This window comes from Lepisosteus platostomus, chromosome 3 (assembly GCF_059453375.1).
Source record: "Lepisosteus platostomus isolate fLepPlt1 chromosome 3, fLepPlt1.hap1, whole genome shotgun sequence".
Classification (NCBI taxonomy): Eukaryota; Metazoa; Chordata; class Actinopteri; order Semionotiformes; family Lepisosteidae; genus Lepisosteus; species Lepisosteus platostomus.
The window spans coordinates 53,355,942-53,381,685 of record NC_142613.1 but is presented as its reverse complement, the minus strand read 5'-3'; the positions used below and the strand labels follow the sequence as shown (position 1 = coordinate 53,381,685).

At 44.9% G+C, this 25,744-nt stretch overlaps 2 protein-coding genes across 3 annotated transcripts; one reads left to right on the top strand and one right to left on the bottom strand.

The window, feature by feature from the left end:
• Positions 1 to 938: 938 nt before the first annotated feature.
• On the bottom strand, positions 939 to 16,837 carry slc4a1ap (solute carrier family 4 member 1 adaptor protein). The gene is made up of 14 exons (XM_088626046.1): positions 15,906 to 16,837; positions 14,420 to 14,624; positions 13,584 to 13,712; positions 12,795 to 12,855; positions 11,999 to 12,138; positions 10,431 to 10,591; positions 9,534 to 9,603; positions 8,811 to 9,000; positions 7,960 to 8,068; positions 7,622 to 7,835; positions 6,636 to 6,734; positions 5,291 to 5,367; positions 4,363 to 4,435; positions 939 to 1,726 (listed from the first exon to the last, which is right to left on the bottom strand). Exons 1-14 carry the CDS (start codon positions 16,803 to 16,805, stop codon positions 1,677 to 1,679), a joined length of 2,478 nt encoding a protein of 825 aa, XP_088482172.1. The 5' UTR covers positions 16,806 to 16,837; the 3' UTR covers positions 939 to 1,676.
• A 352-nt stretch (positions 16,838 to 17,189) lies between these two features.
• supt7l (SPT7 like, STAGA complex subunit gamma) lies at positions 17,190 to 24,903 on the top strand. Of its 2 annotated transcripts, none has more exons than XM_088626048.1 (5): positions 17,190 to 17,282; positions 18,712 to 19,155; positions 21,062 to 21,308; positions 22,512 to 22,749; positions 23,351 to 24,903. In XM_088626048.1, the coding sequence occupies exons 2-5, from the start codon at positions 18,746 to 18,748 to the stop codon at positions 23,617 to 23,619; spliced, it is 1,164 nt and encodes a 387-aa protein (XP_088482174.1). In that variant the 5' UTR covers positions 17,190 to 17,282; positions 18,712 to 18,745; the 3' UTR covers positions 23,620 to 24,903. The 2 variants fall into 2 exon arrangements, with proteins under 2 accessions (XP_088482174.1, XP_088482173.1); XM_088626047.1 differs by having other exon boundaries at positions 21,062 to 21,386.
• Positions 24,904 to 25,744: the final 841 nt, after the last annotated feature.

The following is a 25,744-nucleotide window of genomic DNA, read 5'->3' as shown; positions in this document are numbered from 1 at the left end:
GCCACATAGTTTATTCTTGCCATGCACCGGTGACAGAAGAAAGTCATCCAGACAAGATCTTTTTTGTGGTGTTGCTGTATGAAGGACTGAGGGGAGCACTAGAGCGCTATCTTCTTCTCCACCTCAACAGCATGTTTCATGTTGTCCATCTGTGGAATAAACATTTCACTGCAAGCAAGCAGGATCAGGGACATAATCATGCTTGATACCTCAAGTGTCTCCTCGCCCCTGACCTCACCAACTGGTCAAACACAATGACTGCATCCCTGCAAGCATCCCATAATGTCCAGGAGGCAAGAGGGCCTTTGGAACACCCTACTGGGATGGGATAAAGGAAATTAAACACTGACTTTGTATTACAAAGTTTAATAATGGGATTTTTATGCTCCATGTAATGTGCAGAAAAATAGACCTGAGAAACAGGATGTGGAGCCTCCTGCTTTACTGCCCTGCTGCTGCGCTGCACACGCTGCCGGTGCAGATTGTAGCACTGAATACAGTCGGCACACAACTAAAGCGGCACACAGGCATCAGTGGCGTGTAAAGAAACGAGTCAAAAGCGTGGCTGGTGGAGATCTGCCATTGGAATTGGGCATCTGAGTGCAAGACCATGGTTGGTATATATAGTACACATAAATAGGTGTATACATCATCAAAGATGGAGTGTGTGTAATAAGTTAAGAGGATGTGTTAAGTAGTTTCTGCTTTCAAATTCTATTTGAAAACATGCATCTATGCAATTGTGTTTATGATTTAATATCAAGAATTATATTCAATTCAATTCAATCATATTATACAGTACATGAACTGTACCTATGGTATCTAAAATTAAATTATATACAAGCTTTCTACAGTTTGAAACTGAAATGAAGTTTCGAACAGACATTTCTTATCTGTAGTATTACATACAGTATATTAACGAGATGAAAATGGCAGCATTATATACAGTATAATATTTATTATATAAACAGCAATATCAAAATATACAGAGATAAGATTGACTTCTAATATTAAGCATGAGACTTCACGTTATTTACAGGGTGGTTGGAGCAAGGTTGGGTGAAAAACTATTCCTGTTCTCAATAGCTTGAGGACATAATTCCCTCCAGTCTGTCAGAGAGTTAAGATCCAGGAAAACAAGCTTGTATTGTACACTTGTGAACATTTGCAATAAAAAACACCTAAAGATGCAGAGAACAGTTCTGAAGGTAGTGCACACTTACATCTTCCAGTCCAAACGATAATTCAGAAACCAAAAATGGTTCAAATGAAACAGCCTAATGATTTGTTTCACTCTTTCTGCAAAATGAGAAAACTGACATTCTGAAGCACATTAAATGGAGGTCAAAGGTCACCCAGGGCTAGGTGATGACTTGTGATATCTGCGAGTCCACACTAACATGCTGACAGGTTCGTTACCTCTGGCTCTGAAGGCATGAGGGCCAGCGAGACACCCTGCTGTGCTGTGACAGGTCTAGCAGTACGTTCCTGTGCGAGGAAGACTCTCAGTCCCTTTTCTCCTGTGCAGTGTTTAACGAGGTGGCAGTTTTGCAAGATCAGGGAAAATGTAGTGATGGAGGGAGAAAGAAGAAAAATTGTGAGCCAGGGCTTTTGTTGCTTGGCGCCAGGTCCCTGAAAGAACAAGTCCCTCTTGTGTGGGTGTCCGACTTCTGACTTCAGTACCCATACTTCTCATTAAGATGAGTCCGGCCGTCCCCTGTCTGACCTGTTGGGACACAAAGGAAACTGTGGTTAGCCAGTGCAAGTGTAGAGAGCACCTACCTGTCCTCAGAGAGGCGAAACCAGTGGGAGGAGACACACAAATCAGCGCTTCCCTGGGGATTTCATTCTGAACCATATGCAAAAGAATTCCTGCGTGGCCTCCTCCTCACTTTGGCAGGGTTGTCTACCTTAGCCGAGCTAGTGTGACAAGTGTAGCTCTGTTCTGGCCCTGCTGGGACTCGATGAACACTTGAGGGCACAGCGCCACTCCCTAGACATCGGTGAGCACCGCCGCACCAGAAGATCTGCCCCGAGCCCTGTCACACAAGCAACACTTGCTCTCCCTGTTTGTCTTTGCATTGGCCATACTGAGTTAAAACTCGGAATCAGATCAGTAACCAAATTAACATGTTATTAAGAATAAACATGGCCTACAGCCTTTTACCCTCTTAAGACATGAGTATCACTGGAAAACATTTTTTCTTCCAGGAAACATGAAGACCCAAAAGTCCCTGACTCAAATTCCATCTTAAAAAAATCTCCCTCTGCATCTCTGCCAACTGTTAGCTCTTTCAATTTCTCAAAAAAAGAAGTAAAACAAAAACCCCGACCAGATCAGGCCATGCTGCCTGAAATGGAACAGAAAATGTGAACCAGACGCTTGTGTGCACCAGAGGCAGTGGACAGAAAAAATGGGAACACCTGGATAAATGAGGAACACCAAATTTAAAGAAAGCAAGGGCTTCCACACAGGCGAGACTTGCAACTCTTTAAGCAAACTGCATCTTAGCATGCTTAAGGTCATGTACAAACATGCTGGACAGGCCTAGCTGGGGTATGTTTAATTGAGCAGGACATCTCAACCTGCTGATGTTTTATGAGCAGCTGTGTCAAAGGCGATGTCAGCACGCAGCTCCGAGGGAAAGTCATCAAGCAGAGGAAAACTGGGGGTGGAAGTGCACACTGCAGGATAGGATCGTGATAGCTGTGCATTAATTCAAAGACCAAGGCAAAGCAAACAAGCAACTGCACGTCATTTTACTGCCAATTTCCACCACGGGCATGAGCAGACTGTTTCATTATAAACTGTCATCAGACCTCCACCGTAGTCAGGCTGCAGCTCATTCTGCTCATCTCCCCTGGAAATGCATGTTTGAGAGTCCAGTAGTGCAAAGAGCACAGGTGGTGGAGAAATGTGATGAGATCAGATGAATCATCCTTCACCATGTCCTCAACAATTGGACGAGTGCATGTGTGGCGCCAACCTAGTGCCTACAGCTCTGAGTGCCAGTTCTAGCAGTCAAGGGCTCTGGATCCATTGCTTTTACTGGCAAGGTTTGGGTGCACTCGTTCCCTTTGAAGAGAAGGTCTGCTAATCGCTAATGATGGTACTGAGGGATCATCTCAGGGTTCATCCCATTCTGCAGCGTTTCTTTCCTGCCAGGAAGGGTTTCATCCAGGATGACACTGTCCCTATCCACAGAGCACATGTGTTCACCATATGTTGAGCCTGACACAGATGTTAGCCATTTATCAGGGTCTTCTCAGTCACCATGTCTGAGCCCCATTGTGCTTTTATGATAGTGTTTTCCATCTCCATTTCTATTAGATTTCAGACTACTGCATGGTACATACAGGCTGTACAACACCCTATTAAGTGATTTTACATTGGTGTTTCCATTTTCTGTCCACGACCTGTATGTAAATCTTTACCTTTGCTGGAGCATATTTGCACAAGTTTCTGTCACTGTGACTGACTCTGAAAGGGGCTAGCTCAGATCTCAAATGCTGCCTGGGAACATGTGAAATTACAGAAGACCAGTGTCTAGTCAATGTGTCATTTACACCGCATAAACAGTGCTTGTGGATTATCATACCCACATTATTAGTGCTTTAATAATATCAAGGTTAAAAAAATAAACCTTCCACCCATCATCGGCAAACCTGCTTATGATCAGGGGTCCCATCTCAGAAGCATACAGAGCTTGGGTGATTGGATGGGGTGTCAATAGCCCTCTATGTCAATTAGAGATGTCAATTAACCCAGGCAGCATGTCTAGAGGGAGGGGGGGGGAAACTAGAGCACCTGGAGAAAACCTGCATGGGAATGGGGCAGAACATGCAAACTCAATTCAAAGGAAAAAACAAGAGTCCTGAAGATTGTGAGGCTGCTCTGCACTGATGACATGCAGAGCTCTCTATATAGAAGCACTGTGAACTGTGAGAGATTCTAGCCTGTCACCTGTAATCCCATAATGACTTAAGCTATCAATACTGATACTAATACTGATTCAATACTGGTAAATGGTCTCTGTATTCTTGGACTGTTCAGATCTGTGTCCAGATGCTCTCAGTTGAACAGCTACTCTACAAAACAATCAGGAATCTAGATGGCATGAGATCTCTGGGCTTCGTGTGTTTCCAGTATGACTAAGCACACATTGATTTTCCCAAACATAACCTCTGAGGCACGACCTCTGGAGAGTGTACTCTGGGGCACCAGAGCTAGCAGCGACGTCTCTGAACTAATTCTGCTTCTTAATGGTACATGAATTAGCATTTTTTCCGTGTTGACGGCCTAGCAGTCCGCAACCCCGACTCCCCCAGGGCTGTGACAAGAGCCTGCCAGGACGGGTGTACCTGCAGGCGGGACCCACACACAGTAGTCGGGGTCATCTTCGGGATACCGGGCCGAGAGGAGGCCAGCGGGCGGCTGGGGAGACAGAGGAAGAACAATGGTCAGCAGCAGGTAAGAGAGAGCAGTATTATCAACAGGGTTCCCACTCATTTTTACCAACAAAATTCCAAAACTTTTCCAGGACTTTTCCCATAACTTCTTTTCCTGTATAATTTACATCTCGCACGTCCTGGGTCTACATCTTTTTGGAGCCATAGCTTGGATTTTTCCATCTGCTAACCAGAGGATGCTGAAAACACATTTACCCGGCGTTTTGACATGGGCACTAGACTAGCTTACGGCTCACTATAAAATTGCCCCGAGAGGATCTGAAGCGGCTCTATAACGTGTGATGTCAGCAACGGCAACGCCGCGACCTCTTTTTAAAAGTTTGCTAACTTATGAACAAAATAATATGATACAGCCATGATAATTTTGGGTCAATTAAAAAAAATCCATGACTTTTCCAGAACTTAATGGATATTTTTATCATTTTCCAAACTTTTCCAGGTCCGGAAAATGAAATGTCATTTTCCACAACTTTTCCAGGATTTGCATGACCGTGGGAACCCTGTATCAGGAGACTGTAACAGGGCAGCTGGGGTTCTGAGAGGAGTTTGTATGGTTGTGTCCAGAGAGCCCCTATCTCTCTAATATCATTTTCACAACCAATTACAAATACCCCACTACAGAGATGTTTCTTTTAGTTAAGGATAACAAACCTGTACTCTCATAGTGCTCAAGTCACTAGCCTTGTATTGTCCAAAAGGCTCCAGTCAAAAAAATATCTAATCAAAACATTGGGTGATGATTCACCAGGAATCAGGGCAGCGTCTCACTATGGATATGATAGGATAATGAAGCTACTCTTGAGGTGATGCAGGAACTCACCCTGCTGGGACCACACATCTTCTTCTTCTTCTTGGGACTTGCTTCTGCTGCTTTCGCATCGCCAGTCCGCACAGGCCCTGCACATGGGGGGACAGCACTGTTCTCAGGCCAAGGAGCTTATATATACACACACATCACAAGAGGGTAATTTACAGTATGACCACTCAAATGGAACCTTTTACCCAGACCCACCCATCACCACAGACCACCTGATCTCCACTGCCTCCTTGATCAAAGCTCCCTTAATTACCCACAATCACCATCACCCCACCCCACAACTCACCTGATTTCCACTGCCTCCTTATCCAGTGTCCTTAACCCTCCAAATCACCATCATCTCACTCCACTAACCACCTGATCTCCACAGACTCCTTATCCAGTGTCCTTAACCCTCCAAATCATCCTTCATCTCACTTCAATGACCACTTGATCTTCACATCATTCCTGCCACTGTTTCCTTGACATAATCTCACTCCACTACTTCTTCTCCACAGCCTCCTTGTCCATAGTTTCAACAACTCTTCAGTCACCAGCATCTCACTCCACAGATCACCTGATCTTCACAGCCTCACTGTACACAGCTCCCTTAACTACCCATACTGCAGACCACCTTGTCCAGAGAAAATGTAACTGTTATTTTATGGTACAATTCTTGCTAACACAGATCTGTGTTCATACAGACTAGAAGAAACAGGAAATCTAGAGATTCAGAAGAGCATATGAATGGTTACAAATGAGAGGAGGCTATTGGCTAATATATTCTATTTGGTCATTAGTAGCTAATTGATCCGATGATCTCATCTGAAAGAAATCAAGGCATTAGCTTCAAACACATGGCTTGGAATTTTATTCCACACATCCACCACCCTCTGAGTAAAGAAGTGCCTTCTGTTCTTAGTCCTACATGCTCTTCTGTGTAATCTTCATTTGAAAACCTTTTATTAACTGGCTTCAGTCATATATTGATAGTTTAAATTATTTTGTTTTCTAAAATAGTAGGTTTCCCTATACTAGAAAAACCCTCTGAGAACCTGTAAACCACAAAGATATACTTTACCCCACTTGTACAATATTTTTTCTTTACTGTCATTACTATAATTGCTTTAGTGATCAAGTAAGATTATCACTGTCCCTCCTATCTAATTCTATTCAGCTTGCTGAAGGATGAGAAACTATGTAAAAGACAGCGAACCATTACGTGGTGCGGGTGTAAAACTCAAATGACCAGGCCAGGGGCACGTTACTGTCTGAAGCCAGTCGGTATCAGGAAGGAGGGGCTGAGGGCCAGACTGAGAGAACAGGGCCCAGGCTAAGCCAACAGGGGCTCTGGGTGGGAGACAGGTACCTTGGGGTGTGGAGGCAGTACTGGGGGCTTCAGGGCCAGGGGGTCTCATCTCTCCATCCCCTGTATCGGACTCCAGCCGGGCAGCAGCCGGGGGCCTCCCTGAACACAGAGACATGGAGTCAGCAGCCTGCCTGCTGGGGATCACAGGGCTACTCAACCTCCAGAGAGCTCAGCCGCCTCCTCGGCAGCGGAGGCCGATTTCATTTTCTTTTACAACACAGAGAACACGAGGCAAAGTAAATTTCCCATAAATACAAGGTAAGCCAACATTTTAACTATCAATTTTAAGCATTTAAAGCTTGCGTGACATTTCTTAGGAAAGTGAATCACTAAATCCACAAAAAATAAAAAGACCTAGAGAGGCTAATATGTAATTTTGTTTATCTTTACATGAGGTAAGCAGCACTACTTTAAATGCTGATGACGCTGTCCTGAGCTCTCCCTGCATCCAAATTCTCTTTAGGGGCAATAAAGGTTAATTCAATTCAATCCCCCAGGCAGCTCGCCACTCAGCAGTCTGCTGCCACCTGCTGTCTGAACTGGGTACAAGTGCTGTGTCAGTCAACATGAAGACGAGAAGAACAATCATTGAGACCTCTGGTGATCTGAACTCCCAGATGAATCCAATTCAGAGTTTTTTTATTCTTTAAGTTTTTATTTTCGTAATACTGACTGTGTTACCTTATGTTACCAAGCAGTTTGCTTTTGTTCATAAGGCATAATAACAGTGGCATAAAGATCAGTAGCAAATGATCAATACAATCACTAGGAATCGGTATTGAATCTCTAACAAATTAAAAAGCAGTAACAAAGCCCAGAGTAAAGTCTTAAGAGTCTCTGGCTCATTTGTAGTCTGAATTACCTCTGTCTTATTCAGTTACACACCCTGGGAACCATAGCCTCCCTCTCTTTTACTGTTGTTACAGCCAGTTTGCACATGTTTTGTGCATCAGCTGCTCTCTGGGCCCTACAGTTTCAATCCTCACCCTCAGAATCCCAAGAGCTGTGCGTCTCGGATGGCTCCTCTTCCTGAAAGGACATGCCAGCTTCCTCTGGCCCCAGCCTGTCCGATGCCTTGTCCTTCAACTGCGATGCAGGCATTTCTTCTTCTTCCTCCTCCTCCTCTTCCTCCTGCCCTGGTGGCATCTCCTTCATGTTCAGGAGCTCGGGGGGCAAGTCTGTGCGTTTCGGGGGCAAGCACTATTGAGGAAGAGGGAACGAAAGCACAGCAGGCATTAAAGAAACCAGCACAAGGTGACAGACAGCGGCTGGGATTTGACAGTGCATCTCTACCACCTGCCCTGCTCTGGTGCCCTTTACTCACCCCTATAGTGCCAGTCTTCAGCCTGAACTTGCTGCCTCCTTTCATGGCACCAAACATGGGCAAGCAGAGCTTCCTGGGCTTCTCTGTCTCCGTGGGCTGGCTGCCACCCCTGGGGAGAACAGGTGGAGATGCACAGAAACAAGAATTTAATTTGCAGATGTTGTTCTGCGTCATTTTGCAGCGGCTCCTCGCTACCCAGTGGAACTGGGAGCCACTGGACGAAAAAAATGCCCTAGCAACTGCAGGCCAGAAGTTCAACAGGACCAGCTCCTGCATGTTTCTTGTTGGTCTGCTCACTGTGCAGCTCCTGTCCTGCAGCTTGGCTGAGGACCTGGAGACGGACAGATTACCAGAACACAAGGGCAGTATTACAGTGGCCAATTTTATGACTCTGCTACATTTGATCATAGCCTAATGCTAGAGGAATTTCCACTCCTTAACTGATCTGTCAAGTAACTGTAAAGTGCAATAAAGTCATTAGATATCACTTGACACAATATAACAATTTAAACCAATAAGACCTCAGCAGTTAGCACTGACTTGATTCTTGTGGGGATAAATTATGAAGAGAATCAGAACCGCAGAATTTATTCATCCCAACTAATCTTTTTTCATAGTTTCATTTAAAGTATTCCACCATTATAGATTTTCTGATGATCAATCAGAATAACATTACAACACACAGGATAATCAATAAAACACACACATTCCTTAACTGAAGTATCTCATACAGCTTTTACTTAATAGTCCAGAAACCCAGTGTGAATAAGAGAAGGACAGAACCCTGAGACAAGAGAAGCAGGGTTTCAGCAGCTCTTCAGGACAGAACCCCAAATGTACCCCGTTCTCACGTGGGCTGCAGTGCTGGTAGCTGTGCGGGGCGCGTGATCTCCACGAGTTTCTGGAGACGCTGCCTTTCCCTGCGCAGCTCGGCGATGCGGACGTGCAGCTTCTTGCGTGCCATGCTGTCCAGGGCAGCCCCGCTCCGCACCTCACACATGAAGGCGTCCAGGGGGTCCTCCGAGGACGAGGGGTCAGAGCCTGGGAGGGACAGGGCAGAGGTCACTCAGGCGCCAGGTGAGAAACACATCAAAGCACTTTTCGTTTAAAACTGCCGCCCTGCGGTAACACCTACTGTGACTGTACTGTAAAGGCCAAGTGAAAGAACAAAAAAGGAACAAGATGTTATATCAGCTATGCAAATCAAATCCATTAGTAGAATTGTTCATTACGAGTACATAATCGTATGAGATTACACACACAGAAACAACTGAGACAAACCCTAATGAAATAAGGTTTTTTGTAGGTCAAGGTTAAATCCTCATTCTAAAACTGCTCCAGTTCACGCAGGTGAAACTATAACTATTAAGAAGTAGTTGCTGAAAATGATAGAAAATCAGGTCTGACTTTGGGCATGCAAACCATGCTTTGGGAGCTTTAGTTCAAGGAAAATCTTGTTGCTTTAATCGGGATGGCTTCTCCACGGTGCAGCAGAGTGCCCAGTGCCCGCGGTGGAGAGCCAGCAAGCGCCGTGCTGCATGAGGAGACGTGAAACCCAGGTGGTGTTGACTCACTCTTTCCGGAACTGCTGAGCTTCTGCTCGGTTTCAGCCAGCTCTCTCTCCACATCTTCCAGCTTGACCACCTGAAAGTGCATTCGTTTCAAAAAGTGTTATTTAAAGAAACCACATGAAAGTTCACAATCACCCAGGCCCACTTAGGTGCAAGGCTGGGATTAGATACCTGTAAACTACATAAAATAAAGATTATTAGACGGCTGAGATTAGAGACCTGTAACCTATATAAAACAAAGATTATTACATATTTCTAATGCAGGGATTAGACGTGGTGAACTGCCCTTTTAGAAACAGCAAGCAAAACTGCAGGCCATTTCTCAAAGAAGGTACGGATATTTATCATGTAAATGTACATGACATGTAAAACACTCAACTCTGTTTTCAGCCGAATCACAGATGGCTAGCTGGGAAAACAAAAAGCTTTGTTTACTTGCTAAAAAACCTAGATTTACAAAGGAATATATATACACTGTATACAACAAGCAATAAATAGGTGAGAAATGAAACTGTTGGGGGTTATTTGCTATGGATCAGTTAGGTCATAACATCCGAAAGGTCTCAATTGGGAGGAGGCCATTCAGCTCATCTGACTCGTTTGTCTGCTAGTATCTAAATTCATCGAAGGATCTAATCCAGCTATTTCTTGAAAGATGCCAGGGAACCAGCTTCTACAACATTACTGGGTGGCGTGTTCCACACTCCCATCACCCTTTGTGTAAAGACGTGACCCCCTGTTCTCAGATTTAAATGGTCAGGATTGCTGGATCAATTATTTACTTGAATTATATTCTGCTACTGATGGAAAGAATTCCTAACAATTACAGCCCAGTGCAACACCGGTCCAAGTTGTAATAATTGACTTGTTTCCAAGACCCCAGGTCTTCTCTCTCCTCACCAGGGAGTCATAGGTCTCAGGTTTCTCCTGGATCCTGCCAGCCTTCATCATGCGATCCTTCCTCTTCTTCTCCACGGCTCCGGTGCGATCCAGGAAGGCATCATCATCACTGTCGTAGAAATCCTCCTCCTCCCAGTTCTTCTTCCTCCTTTTGCGAGACACTGGCCGACAGAAAGAAACGAGATGTTACATAAGGTGGGTAGGTTAGGTCCCCTTTTCACGCCTTAAAGGCCCGTGGGGGAGGGGGGGGCAAGGGCCACCATTTTCTTCAACCATCCGACACTGGAAGTGGAGGTGATGTGGTCAGCAGCACACTCCGGCCGGCCTATTACCCCCAGAAGGATTAACCCCCAGTACTCATTTGGAAAGCAGGCTGAGTGGACCTGGGAACCATCTGGAAGGAATTAGAGCAAACTACATTGATTGCCCCTACCTGGGATTGAACCCGGGACCTTCCAGGCAGGGGCAAGACACCCTTGCCGTCCGAGCCACCACAGCTCCAAGATGTTACATAAAAGCCCTGTAATTTCACCTGTAATGCTGTAGCAATCAGAAGGTGATGTTCCCACAGATTCAGGTGGCATTACTGCTGTGTTTAATATGGTAACCCAGAGCAGGCCAGACATGCACGTGCAAGTGTACCTAGGATTTACAGTGATTCTTTCTTTGTTGATTTGCAAATACGTGGCCCCGGTCTTCAAGTGATAAGGGAGAATTCAGTAAAGACAACAAACTCACAGATCTACTTTACATCTCACTGTAAACACAGTGTTGTACTTTCATTTTAACACTCTAATGCACTGTGTGTTATGTGTATTACCACACTATACTAGGATTATGCAGTGTACATAAGCAGAAGTGTAAGTACTACATTCAACATTTTGTGTGAAGAAACAAGGGAAATGATAACTTTTATCATGCTGTCCCCACTTATTGTAAGAATAAATGGACCACCTCTTGTTTGAGTGTGAAGAATGCAATTCCGAGGCCCACGACCTAAGCCCCTCTTTTACATTAACCCTTACAAGGGGAAAAATGATTTGTTATATGTTGTTCCACAAAATATATACTGTGCTTGGGTACGACTGTACTCAGAGTGAAGGAAAATCAGGAGACTCACAGGCCACCAGAGGGCACAGTTGTGCAGCAGTAAGTCCTCATGCGTTGCGAACAGTTGCTTGGGAAAGCCAGAGATGCATGATTGCAAGAACAGTGCAGTTAAGATCAAACACAGAGCAAAAACAATAAGGACCTGAAAAGGTAACAAACGAGAGGAGGCTGTTTGTCTATCTAGCCTGTTTGGTAGCTAATTGATCCAAGGTTCTTATCCAGCTGCTTCTTGAAAGAAGTCAGGGTGTAGGTTTCGGCAACATAGCTGGCTAGCTTGTTCCACACTCCCACCACCCTTTGTGTAAAAAGTGCCTCCTGCCCTGACTGGAAGATCTCGTCCAGCTGTTACCTGAAGGAATCCTAGTGTAGAGGCTTCACCTACACAGCTGGGCAGCTTGTTCCAGACCCCCCCCCCCAACACACCCCACTGTAGCGTGGACATGACTCAGCGTGCCCACCTGCCTCCTGGCGCAGAAGCCCACGAGCCTCCAGGATACGGCAGGCCTCCAGGGCACACTGTATGGCTGCCTCCTTCTTCTTCCCCGTGTGGGTTACCTCTGCCACCAGCTGTCTGCCCACCGCGTCGTCCACTGGTAACCTGGGCACAGCACATGGCGGCTGTCAGTTCAGTATTACCACACTGAGTTCACAAAGCACAAGGCCCTGGGTTGGGTTGTCAACATTTCTAAAATATTCGAGAAAAGACAACTAGCATTTCAACACACTGAGAAGTCAGTTTAATTTCTCTGACAGAATTCAACTAGAAACATTCTTCTTTTCCAGATGGACATATGTGATAAAAAAAACAACTTATCTCAGGAGAGAAACACCTAGCCCACGTCAAAGAAACAATAATTAATAATTAAAGTAAGAAATAATTCCACAAACATGACAAAGAAAAAAAAATTAAAGATCATTAAGTCTTTTCCTGCAAACTGGGTGACTTGTGACCTAGTTGATTCACTAATCAAGCAACTAGTTACAGAGAAACACAGTAACAGAAGGGTGATGAAAGAGGGTTTGTACATTAAGTCTTGTCTTACCAGTGAGCCTCATCTGAGAGACACACAGCAGCCATTTTGTACTAGCAGCCCCATCTGAGACGCACAGCCTCCGCTCTGCACCAGCAGCCCCACTTGGGCAACACAGAGCAGCCACTCTGCACAGCAGATCAGGGAGATCTTTGTCTCTTGCAGCTGCAGGACAGTACTTGGATAGGATGGGTGTGAGAAATAAGGAGGTGGGCAGCCTTACCTGACTCTGCAGACCCATGTGCTGCGGCCCTTGTCATCATACTCGTACTCCAGCTCCTCGCCTGAAATCACCATGCAAAGCTCAGCCTTCGGTTTGCTCCCAGCCCATCTACTAGACTCGCATAATAAATAATTACCAAGGCTATACATGTCAAGACCATTAACAACATGCTAGAATGTGTAGATACTTTATTGATCCCGTGAGGGAAATTGCAGTGCAACAGCAGCTTAACACAGACAACACAGCCACAGTGTAACGAATGATACAATAATAATAATAGTACGATACATACAATACAATCAGTACAGTGAGGGGTGCACTAAAAGAGTTACTCACAGTCCAGGACACACAAAGAACAAACTATAACAGAACAGTTCGCAGAAAAATCGTATCACACATCTGAATATAAATATAGATGTAAATATAGATATAGATATAAATATAAATGAACAAGTAATAGGTTTATTCCATGCTGAAAAAAAGAAGAGAGAAAAAACACAACGTTTCGGCCGTGGAGCCTTCTTCAGGTGTGGGAATGTTTAATAAATATAAATGTATAACTACACTCACTATGTCCCACACAAGGCGTCACTTGGTAAACCTTTTTTTTTTTGCACAAGACTTGCACATACAGACTATGTCAATTCTGGCCCACACTTTCCAAAGAAATAATAAGCAACCAGGTGATTTCAGTTTAATGGCGGGGGACGAGGTACTGATATTCCTGGAGTGTGGATGTGTTAGAGCGCTAATGTCCATGGACTGAGCGAAGAGCACCTACTCCCCTACCTTCCCTGTCGAAGAACCCCTGCAGAGCCTTCTTGGGGTCCTTCAAGTAAAGGGCCTCTGGGTCCTCCTGGAACTCACTGGCGAAGGGATTCTCGGCATTCTCATCCTCCTCTGGAAGCGCATCTTCCCCTGGGGGGAGAACAAACGGAGAGAACAAAAAAGAGACAGAGGTGAGACAGAAAATGGACTTCAAACAGCCTTCACAGAAAAAAAAAAAACGTGAAAGGAGGTCGATTAAGAGAAGCCCTGCTGACCCAGAAAGAAGACTTCTGAGTTTCTTGAAAGTCATGCATATCTGAAATCAATGTATTAACCCTTATTTAGTAATGAGGACAGCTGCTATTCTTCGTTCTGAACCTGCTTTGTTTTCCTGATTCCAGGATTTATGCCCCCCAAGATTGTGGCTGATGACACCTTTCTCGGGCAGTAAAACTAACGCTAAGTTAGAAACTTCCCTGAATGAAGCAGCTTATAGTAAAATACAAGAATCCCATGAATGTTTAATAGTGTGTCAGCAAACAGCAGAACTGAGCTGAAATCACCGACTGTGTAAGGCTTCAGTGGTATTAATGATTCCCTGCCTAACCTCTCAGTTTGTGTAAACATACACAGACAATTTTGATTTTCCTGGATATTTACTACTGGACCAGTGGAAATTAATTTTCAAGCCCAGTGTTTGTGTGTGCTTAGCAAATCATGAAACGCTGTTAACTAGTGGGCCATCAGTAAGGTAGAAGGCAGGAGGACTCTTGTTCCTGTGCCATAGTAAGAGCACTGGCCAAGAACCAGACTCAGCAGGTCCCACTGGGGCTGTGCTGCGTGTTCCAGTGGCTCACCTATTCCCCAGGTGCAGCTCCCCTCTTCACTGGCACAGCTCCCGCTGGTGCTGCTCTCCCCTTCTTCCTCTCCCTCTCCCTCCCTTTCCTCGTCCGAGCCGTCTCCCATCATCCGCTTCTCCAGATCCTCCCGCTGCCTCTGGCTGCGCTCCCTCAGCTCCGTGACGGACAGCTCCGACTCAGCTTCCGCGTCACACTCTGGGCCCTAGGACGGGAGACAAACGGTCAGTTCTCCCCCGAGGAAGGCAGGGGACTAGGTCTCCTTCAAAAACCGCCTTACAGGAGACCAGGGCACGGGCTCCCAATCTGCGTGCAAATGGACATCAGCCTGGCTTAACAAACAGGACCGAGTCTTAACCAAAAACTGTCTTTTAATCAATTCAAAACATTCCAAAAGCTAAATGATTTCATCATTTGAGCAGCTGTAGCCTTTTGAAAATCGTTTGTGATGGACGACACTACAGGTGCTCTTGGTACCAAGAAAAAAACCTGAATAAACAAAACAACAAAAGCCCATCTTTATTCATTGCCATGCTTTATTTATTAAGATATGAATTCAGAAAGGGTACCTATCTAAATGATACATAAAGCAACATTTGAAAGAGGTCACTGAGGGTTTTCGTACATAGTATGGGCGACAGGGCCTTCTCCTGCTATGCCCCCAAGCTCTGGAACTCTTTGCCCAAGGATATTAGAGAGTCACCTTCACTAAACTCCTTCAAATCCAGACTCAAAACCTTCTTCTTCAGAAAAGCCTTTACTTAACTGGTTCCATTCTTCACCCCTCTGCTCTTCTTAATACCATCTTCCACGGTCTCCTCTATTGTTATTGTTGTATTGTTGTAATTATAATTGTGTCCTGTCTTGTGAAATTTTCTTATTTATTGTTGTAGTCTTCTTATTTATTGTTATTGTCATCCTGTAAAGCACTTTGAGAAGCCACCTTTAAAGGCGCTATATAAAATAAAGTTTATTATTATTATTATTATTATAGTCTACAGAAACTGTAGGTGGAAAGAAGCAGTATCGCATTCACACTGGACTGTACGTGAGTGCTTATGTGTTTCATAATTACCATGAAAAGTGTGACACATTGATTTAATAAACCTATTACTTGTTCCTTTGCAGCCTTAGCATGCTGACGCAGCTACCCACCTGAACCACATTGATGTTATGTCTAACAACTTCCCTATTTGCAAAGTCAACATTTAACAAGGATTTAGGAACTTGATTCTCCATCACTTGAAAATGCAATTAAAGGGCATTTAGTTTAAAATCCTGATTAAACACTTAATCTATATCCAAGTTACAGTTATAGTTTGGGTTCAGGGAGCCTGGATCAAACTAATCAGCCAGGTTGTTGAAGCCGAAGTTCATTTAAGCATTTACTGTGCATGGAAGACCACAGAGTGCAACACCTTTGAATAATCTAACTCTGCAAGAGATTTAAAGGAAATCAGACACTCTCGTGTGTCTGCAGGCTTACCTGCAGGATGAACAGCCTGGTGCTGCCCCCAAACTTGAGCACATGGCCCACTCTTAGCCTGATGTAGGTCTTGGGCGGAATCTTGTTCTTGTTGACGAAGGTGCCATGTGTACTACTCAGGTCGAAAGCATAGAAGCCCTTCTCTTCCCCGATCACGCCCTCCTCTCCAGCGCGCCGCCGGTACTGGACCACGGCGTGGTAGCGAGAGATGGAGGGATGTTCCAGGGACACATCACAGTTTGGTAACCGACCAAACACGAAGAAGCTGCTCTCGGTGAGCGGTACCGTGTCAAGGATGGTGCCATTTTTCAGAATTTCAAAGTAGTAAGATGTCTCTGCCAGACCGCCCCAGGGCGGCTCGGTGTATGGCAAAGGAGGGCAGGGTTTAAACTTCACGTCCGATACTTTGGATGGGAGTTTGGCTTTGAGGACCTGCGCACTTGCAAGACCTCGTACAGTTGCGCTGGCTGCGTTATCCTTTACGGGTTTCGCGGTTGTCGGAGAGGTCGTCTGGCTGCAGTCGTTTGTCGTGTCGCTGCCGTTTTCTAAAATGCCATCACCAGATGTACCGCAGTCCCCTTCTGATTCCAAGCCTTCTTTACCTGTGTGCGTGGCTTCGGGTATTACAGACTTCACACTGTTTTCCACAACGGGTTCTTCATCAACAGTGGACACCGGGGCAGCTGCTCCGGGTTTCTTTACAGGCAAGGAAGGCGCCTTGAAAACGTCAGGTTTCTTAAACGGATCTTCCAGTGCGTGGGTTTCATTCGTCCCTTCTCCTCCCTTCGTCTCCAAAATAACCCTATCGGGCTGTTCTCTTTCTTCTTTCTCACTCATTTCAATTTCAGTAAGCTCACGCTGCTGCTCTAGTGTTCGTGTTACATTTACTTCTTCCGCCATGCTTCTTGGTACAAATGCAAAATATTTCCTTCCGCTTTGGGGACAGTAGAGACTAATCAAGAAAGGTTCCACATCAGAAGACTTTTAAATAAGTAACGTTTAAGGTTATATTTGTGTACATTATTACTGATTATTTTTGGTTTTCAGCGTGGAATTAACCTCTACGTGTTCCTTATTTGTGAGAACAATAATACCGAAAACACTAGCATGGATTTTTATTACTTTTTTATTTGGTCTATAATTCTCTTAATTTATTAAACACGGGTAATAAAATTACTAATAATATTAGAAATATTCATATTGCCACAATAGATATCGCTTACTATATCTCATCACTAAATCATAATAATGTTGAAGGCGACGAATAATTTAGGAACTATTGTATAATGAGTAATTGTTTCCATACGAATCAAAATAAGAGTTGGACACTTTGAAATTTGTCTGTTCGGCATTCAAGATTAAAGAAATCGTATTAAGGTGAGTGGTTTTGTGTGGTTTATTGTTTAAACACTGATGGTTGAAAAGTTTCAGTTTTGTAATGTAAGCAAAAATACACATTTTATTTTAGTAGGGTATCATGACTGCAAGTCAATAATTGTATGGATACGATTTTTTATACACTATAATTACAACGGTTATGTTAACATTTGTGTTCTTTTTTCAAATTTTACACTGTCCGCTGAGTTGAAAACCACGCGTCAATCTCACAAGACTGCAGTAAACTTAAAAAGTATGGTTTCGTCCGAAATAAAGACGCCGAAACAAAAATATATAACGAACTAAAAATATAGTATATAGTGTTAAGCGTCACCTAACTCCCAATCCAAGGACAAATGACAATGATGCGTTGTGTAGACTAATGTCTGACTCTATAGTACTTCTCTAGAATAAATCCTATAGCCTCAACTTTAATTGTAGGATATGAATTCACAAAACAAAACAAAAAAGTAAAAACATAATTAACTCGAGGGACGGAAATTGCGCTATAGGCGTAATAGATATTATATGCATGCATAGAGTGCAGTAACATTGTCGTTACTGTAGCAGATCCTTTAGGGACTAAACGCATTAACGTGTATCGGCAACATGGACAGTAATTCTCTCTTTACTAGCTGTTTAACTTCTGTACACACTCTCAATTTTCAGGAACTTATGATTTTTAAAATACAAGAAAAATTAATCACTATATAGTAATTTTAGTGCTGTTATTATCTAGGAAGTAATCGAAGGCACAATACTCCAGGAAGGGCTGTCTCTTGCATCCTGGTCCTGGAGGCCTGGTGTGTCTGTGGGTTTTTTTAAGCAGCAGCACCTGAAGAGCTGGAAATGGTTGTTAACACAGTAATCAGAGTGTTGAGAGCTGAGGTGGATTTAAAACCTATAGACACACCAGCTCCCAGGACCAGGATTTGACAGCCGTCAGATCCTCAATAAGCATACTTAAACAATTACCATTCGCTAGAAGAAAGCTCCTGAAGGAAGACAACTGGTTTAACTCTCATCGTATTGTGGTTCAAAACACGATTTTGTAGGAACATGTTAAACCACAGGTTCTCACCTCTTTACCTGGGAGTCTGGAATCTATAGGGATATTCAACGCCACTTTAGGTCGTCGATAAGGCTTAAGGCCGTGGAGAAAGAAAAGATCAGCCCAGTTAAACCTTAATTGAGTCAGTTTAACACCCAGGTGAAGAGTATCTTTCGAACTTATGTAGAGACATAGAAAGTCTGCTGGATTCTGGACCCAGAGGACTCAGGTTGGGATCTCCTGTGCTAGACTGTCATTTTCTGCCACCCACAGTCCTTTCACCTCGTTTTGGGAACCCCTACCTTAGAGAGCAAAGCCTTATGTCTGATTCTAGTGCCGTTTAACATGAATCTACTGTTTTGTGTGTGTGTCCGGCAGTGTTGCTAGCGTGTCTCGAGGCTGAGGTGGCACGATGATGCGGTACTGGGGGGAGATCCCAGCGCCCGCAGCGCCGCCCAGCCGCAGCTCCTTCGACCTGCTGCAGCGGGAGTTCCGCTCGGTGGAGGTGCAGGACCCCCCCCTGCACCAGCCCTCTGCCCAGCGCCCGCGCCCCACCACCATGCTGGACGTGCCCTCGGAGCCCTGCAGCCTGACCATCCACACGGTGCAGCTGTGCCAGCACGCCCGCCGCCTCCGGGGGCTCCTGGCCGCCGCCCAGGGCCAGCCCCAGGCCGAGGGGGCGGGGCGGCCCGAGGACAGCGACGCCCTTCCTCCCCGGCCCGCCACCCCTGCCCTGCCCGATGACCTGCTGCCCCCCGACAGCAAGGCCCCCCACCAGCCCTTCCAGCTGCGCCACAGTGACCCCGAGAGTGACTTCTACAAGTGAGTGTGGTTTAGGTCTGCCTTTTCAATTTAAGGGCACTTTCTTCCTTTCTCAGTTTCAATTCAATTCAGTTCAACTTTATTTGTCATTAAACTTACACAGGTGCATAGTATAATGAAAAGTGTTTCTCATTAGTCACTCAGGTGCATTATATAAATAGGACAGAAGATAAGACAATAGACAGTAACACAATAGCAATAACAGTAACATGTAATAACATAATATAATTAACATGTAATCAAGTAATCAAAACTGTGCAAAATTCTGCAAACAGAGAAAATATAACAGGACAAAAACACTGCAAGGTAATTCTTGGAACAGTGCAAAAATAGTATGGTTAAAAATAGTATGGTTAATTATTAAATATTAAATATTATTACGACCGGTACAGTTTTACTGGGCTATCGAGGGGACAGTACAATTTGGGCTTACATGTGTGTGTAGTGGTGTAGGAGTACAGTCATTGTGGGTACAGGAAGTTGTAGGAGAGATCATAATATGGTGGGAGGGAGTGGGGGCGTCACCAACTTGACAACTCTGGGGAAGAAGCTATTTTGGAGTCTAGTTGTGTGCGACTGGAGTGACCGGAACCTTCTGCCAGATGGTAGGGGAACAAACAACTTATGACTGGGTGAGTGGGGTCAGACATAATTTTGGTGGCTTTTTTCAGACTCCTGGTGTTGTATATTTCCTGGATGGATGGTAAGGCACTGCCGATGATGTGTTGGGCAGTTTTGACCACCCGCTGTAGTGCCTTGCACCACCCGTGCAGTTGAACACTGCTGCCTCAGTCTCACAAGCTTGCAATGAGACAGGGAAGAGATGAAAGAAGTTAAGATAACCAGCCAAACGCTGAAATGGTGTTAACCCTCCCCTGGCCGCATCTCTGTGAGCAAACTATGAGTTAACCAAATCGGCTTGCCTACAGATTTTTGTGCCTTGTATTTTCTAGGATTTGAGTACACAAACAAGAAGAGGGAAACATTGTTAAGTATATAGAAGGAAATTATGCAATAGCTGTAAGTGTTAAGACATGGAATAACTTGAGTTCAGTAACTCCCTGGTACAGGCTGAAGAAGAAATGACAAGGAAAGTCTCTGGGTTAAAATAAAGTGTGCCCACACTGAAAAAAAACCTGTCTTCCACAGCATTTCCCCAGACACGCTCCTTCACTTTGGCTCGTGAGTTTCCGTAGCGCTCTGGTTTGGCAGTCTTGTTTTGCAGCCAGCAGTCACTCTGCTGCTGTCTGATGTGTTTCGGCTCTCCTGAAGAGCCCCAGAGTGCATCTTGCCTCCAGCTCAGCCCTCATACACCTACTGATGAGAGCACTGCCTAGTATAGACATGATCAGAAGAACACTTCCAAGTGAGAGGCCACTCGACCCATCCAGCGCACTAGTGCTTAATTGAGCCGAGGGTCTCAACCAGCTGTTTCTTGAGAGAAACCAGAGTTTCGCCTTCAGGAACATGGCTGGACAGCTTGTTTCACACTCCTATAACCCCTTTGTGTAATATAGTGGATCCTGTTCTTTTTTTAAATGCTCTTCCACATAGTTTCCATGTGTGTCTTCCATGTGGTTCTTCATTTCTTCAGCAATTAAGCAGTGAAGGAAACTGCTGCTGCCCCGTTTTGTCACTGGATTTTTAAAAATTATCTTTATGGAATATTTATATATTTTAAAATTATAATTCTGTTAAAAAATAAATGTTTGCCGGCTTAAATTTTCCTTGCGGTGTCACCATTGTGAACAAATTACGTTGGCAGTCGCAAATAATTGAAGCTCATAAGCAATAAAATACGCAAATGAAAATCATTGTAATGAAGTCGTGCCACCAGAGTTATAGAAGTAAAATAACTTGCTGTAGTATCGCGCCGCCCTGCTGTGAGTCTGTGCTTGCTGCTCAGGGGCCGAGGAGAGCCAGTGACGGAGCTGAGCTGGCCCTCCTGCCGCCAGCTGCTGTACCAGTCCGTGGCCACGGTGCTGGCGCACGCGGGCTTCGAGACAGCGCAGGAGAGCGTGCTGGAGACCCTGACGGACGTGGCGCACGAGCACTACCTGCGCCTGAGCCGGCTGCTGCGCGTGGGCGTGGACCGGGAGGCCCGCCTGGGCACGACGCCCTTCCCGGACGTGGTGGAGCAGGTCTTCCACGAGGTGGGCATCGGCAGCGTGCTGGCACTGCAGCGCTTCTGGCAACAGCGCATCAAGGACTACCACAGCTACATGCTGCAGGTGAGAGCTGCTCTGCTCCCCTTCTGACCGCAGAGGCGGGAGGCTGGCGACGGCGCCCTGACCGGCAGCGGCGGGTTTTAGAAGCTTTTGCAGTTTGTGGCAGCCGTCCGATTCATTGATCGCACCAATCTCAACTGGTTTGTCTTCCATTTTTGGTGTGTTTATTGAATGTGTAAATCAACATGTGAATTCCTCCATGATGTATTTCGAGACACTGCACAGCAAAGACACTGTATTGTAGGAGGTGCCATCATCGGGTAAATGAGCCCATGAGTCTTCTCTGCTTGGTCAGCATAGTTCATATTGGTAAGGGGGGTAATTAGGGTGACCTGGCTATGTCCTACTTAAACAGTCTCCCTAAAGTTCCTCTGACAGAGCAGCAACATTCAGAGAGTAAATAATGTGTACGTTCGCCAGAAATAGGGAGAAAATTAAGTATCTAAACACGCATGTTTTTTAGGGAATTGGTGTCACCTGTTGAAAGCTGGTTTTCCCTACATAGGGGTTCCCAGGATAAAGTGAAGTTGTCCATTCAGGTTTGAGTTAGACCCTCAGTGTTATCTGCGACAGTGAGTAACCGAGCGTAGAGGAGTATTTCCACTGCTACTAATTCATAAGGGACAAGAGGGAGGAGGCGTACAAGTGTCGGATATGTTTTGGATTAAAAAAGTTAACAGGAACAACCTAATTCACCACCTAATTCAGGTTGGAGAAGTGGGATGTTATGTATATATCCTCTGTGCTCGGCTAGCATATAAAGTGGGATCAGTCACAGTTCTCCATTCAATTGGTGAAGCAGTTCCTCACTCCTCCACCTGACCTGGTGTGTGGGGGGGCGGCTGGTGTGGAATGCTTGTATGACACCACCCTTGTGGACGCAGCACTTCATTGACAGATGAAGTGGTTCCCCTCCTGTGTATGCGAAGTGCTTGGGGTGGTTTTGTGATGAAAAGCACTGTTCAAATACAACTAAATATCAAAATAAAAGCACGAATGCCTGACAACACTACAGAGTTTGCAAAAGCTCGTTTGGACGTTCCAACTCGAAGCCTAGCCAGTGCCCGATCGTGCCCTTTGTCGTCAGCAATTCATGATGGCTGCGTGCGTTCTGTCCTGGCTGTGCAGGTGAGCAGGGAGCTCTCGGAGGAGTACGAGCGACTGGTGAACCCCGAGAAGGCCACCGAGGACACGAAGCCAGTGAAGATCAAAGAAGAGCCGCTCAGCGACATCGCTTTCCCCGTCAGCGAGGAGCCAGAGGCGGATCTGGCCTCCGGGGACCAGGCCCTGCCCATTGGGGTCCTGGGGGCCCCCAGTGAGAGACTGCCCACAGTGCTGGAAGGGGAGAACTCCCCACACCCTGGAGGTACACTGAAAAGATTGTGCATAACACTGAGTAACACACTCGCCCTTTTGTCTTCTGTACGCTGAAGAGCTCATTGGTAGACGTGTCTGTCCGCATCTCTTGACAGCCCATCTTAACATGTTTGCAGCACCAATTTGGTAAGATCTGATTATAACAATGTCCTGAAATGTGGAAAATGAATAGTTAAGGCATCAGAATCCCAATTTTAACTGGCCTGTTTATCTATGTGCGGTTTAAAAATATTCCTATTCTGTAGAGATGATATAGAATTGAAATTATTGATCTTAATAGCTGTTTGTCATTTCTTTGTTATCTCTGTCTCTGGCTCATATATGATGGAGCCAATCAGAAAACGCAAGTTTGTAGACTCTTGTAATCCAGGCACTTCAACACAGTTGTGGCGCTCAGTAAAGTGACACACTTTTTTGTGTTAACTCTGGCAGCACTGTTGGTTACCTGAGGACCAGTTACAGTAAGTGAATAAAGCACCAATCTCACTGTGGTCCTGTGATGGAGCCGAGGGTACTTGGCGATTGGCCTGCAGCAGGTGGTCTGAAGGTCTGGGTGGACCTTGAGCGGCTGGTGTGGTTTGTGTCCGCAGGTGCGGCGGGAACCAGCTCCCCCCTGTGGCAGCTGGCCCAGGTGAAGATGGAACCGCAGGACGGGGAGGAGGGGCAGGTGTCAGGGCACGCCGTGCTGGGGGGCGACGTGTTTGAAGAGCCCATGTCCACAATGAGCGAAGCCGGCATGCCCCCGTCACCCGGCGGGGCCGGCTCTGAAGCCAGCTACGGCTCCCACTCCCCGGACAGTCTCATGGGAACCTCCCCTGTCTTTAACCAGCGGCCCAAGAAACGGCTCAAGAAGATGTGAGAGCTGGTGCTGACCCGGTCTCTTTTTCGGCCCCTCACTTTCTCTTTGCATCTATCTGAGACTCCGTCTGCACAGCTTCGTATCTCCTCCCCGGCCCATGTCTAGCTCAGCTGAGGCGTGGTTAATATAACTAGCCCTTCCTGTCCTACAGCTCAGGCCATTCCAGAGTTGATTCAGAGCTCAGCATCTTCTTATTACATTGCCCAATCCATTCATGATGGCTTCTGCAGGACTGGAGAGTAAAACAGGCAGAGCCCCTGGGTCTCGACACTACCAAACTGAGAAACAAGAACAAACAGCAATACCAACCAAAAGCATCTGTTCATGAATTCCAGTTCAGCAGGTTGTATAGGTCACCTTTAAATCACCAATTTTTAAAAATATGAAACAATTGCATTGTGATCATTAAGCAAGTGATGTCTTAGATTAAGTACCACAGAGTTTATTGAAGTCTAGGTTCTAAGTACTCTTCAGTCTTCAAGGACCACAGCTCTTTTCATTTAACAGAGTACTTGTTTGATTCATCGATAGCTGAGAGGTGGAGCCAGTCTCTAAAACCAGTCAAACTAACTGGAGTGGGGATCTCGAGCAGTAGAGCTGGAGATTCCTGGCGTGTCGCATTTGATTCTGGCTGTGTGTTACAATTAGGAAGTCTTACGAATTTTGTAGAGTAAAATCCAATATGTACAGTATTTTGAACTTTAAAGGCCTACGTGATGCCACAAAAATGCTACGTTATGACTGTGCAAATTTCAAATGAATTATCACTGGTAGCCTCCACCTGTGATGGCTGTAAACATTTATTAATATGCAGCTAATTAATCAGATGATTTACAATTAGTTTTTATTCTAAAACACATTTTCACAGTAAGTAGAGTCATCCCTCAGAGTCTTGTATCCACATTGCCTCAGAAGGAATTACTTATTTCAATAATGGAACCATTAAAAACATCCCTCAGTTCAGATCAAATCTAATGGATCTCTGGCATTTAATTAGATTATATAAAATGCAGTCTTGTGCATTTTAAGAAGGCAATATCACCTGTCCACAGATGAATTATTTTGTAGTGTGTGTACCTATGAGGGTTTGGTAAAAGGCCTAATTCAGTGGATCCCTGAGGTGTGGTAATACGGAGTACAGCGCTCATATACAAGACTAGCCTTGACACTGTTATCTCTGGACTGTTGCATACAGTAGCAGTAAGACATTTATCTTAGCTTCCCCCTCTGCATGGTTTTACAGGTTTGGAGTGCAGCTTTGAATAAAAATGTCAATTTACGAAACATTGTGGTCATCTCATTTGCAGTCTGCTGTTCTTTTTGCATCATCTTGGCTGGCAGATAGGCAGGGTTTCTAACACTTTTCTTTTGCTGTTTACGCTAATGGAGGTGCTTTGATTTGTGTGATATAATAATTGTATATAATTGCTTTTGATTTGATAGTATTTTGTAACCTCTTTACTCTTCATAGCTCTTTATACCTCTTTATAGCTCTTTGCTTAACAGAGGGGATCCCTTTCGTCCGCCAGTGGAGTGCATCCCCACCCAGGTGCATTTAGCCATCATGAGATCTGATTTTAAATTCAAGATGGACATATTTTGGTAGTTTGAAAAATCCAAAATATTTTTAAATGCAAGCCCTTTTGTGATTGTCAGAGGCATTGAGCAAGTGAAGTTGATGTGTTCGATGAAAGAGAAGGATCTTAATTTGATGGAAATGGGCAACATTGTCAGCAAGAGATGTGTTCTAATAAAGAAGCCCTCCAGGCTCATTGCTGCAGTGTTTTCACTTTAATTCAAAGGACAGCTTTCATCTTGGGCTGTTGTGTTTAGATTCAGCACTTGTGAACTGATTGAGAGAGACAAAAGCTGTTCTTTTTAATTTTTGTCCTTTTGATCATTTGCTTTGAAAGTTTTTTTTGCCATCGTTTCCTCTGTTTTGATTTTTTTTCCTGTACTCTATTTAGCAAACTTTTTCAATGGAACACTGTTGAGTTTGGTACAGTATTTGAATATCTACCCTTGTGTTTTATGATGGAAAAGACAAATTTTTAGTTCCTTATGCCCTTTAATTATTATCTATGTGATTACTATTGACCACTGTGTTGACCATTATATATTTTAG

What these genes read in the sequence shown, in the direction of transcription:
- supt7l (XM_088626047.1), top strand. Translation starts at nt 18,746, where the DNA reads ATGATGCGGTACTGGGGGGAGATCCCAGCGCCCGCAGCGCCGCCCAGC. An exon ending in CCCGAGAGTGACTTCTACAA is followed by an intron (nt 19,156 to 21,061) that starts GTGAGTGTGGTT and finishes CTTGCTGCTCAG; the next exon opens with GGGCCGAGGAGAGCCAGTGA. An exon ending in GAACTCCCCACACCCTGGAG is followed by an intron (nt 22,750 to 23,350) that starts GTACACTGAAAA and finishes TTGTGTCCGCAG; the next exon opens with GTGCGGCGGGAACCAGCTCC.
- slc4a1ap (XM_088626046.1), bottom strand. Translation starts at nt 16,805, where the DNA reads ATGGCGGAAGAAGTAAATGTAACACGAACACTAGAGCAGCAGCGTGAG. An exon ending in CTGAGACCTATGACTCCCTG is followed by an intron (nt 9,604 to 10,430) that starts GTGAGGAGAGAG and finishes ATGCACTTTCAG; the next exon opens with GTGGTCAAGCTGGAAGATGT. An exon ending in TACTGCCTCCACACCCCAAG is followed by an intron (nt 5,368 to 6,635) that starts GTACCTGTCTCC and finishes CCCCATGTGCAG; the next exon opens with GGCCTGTGCGGACTGGCGAT.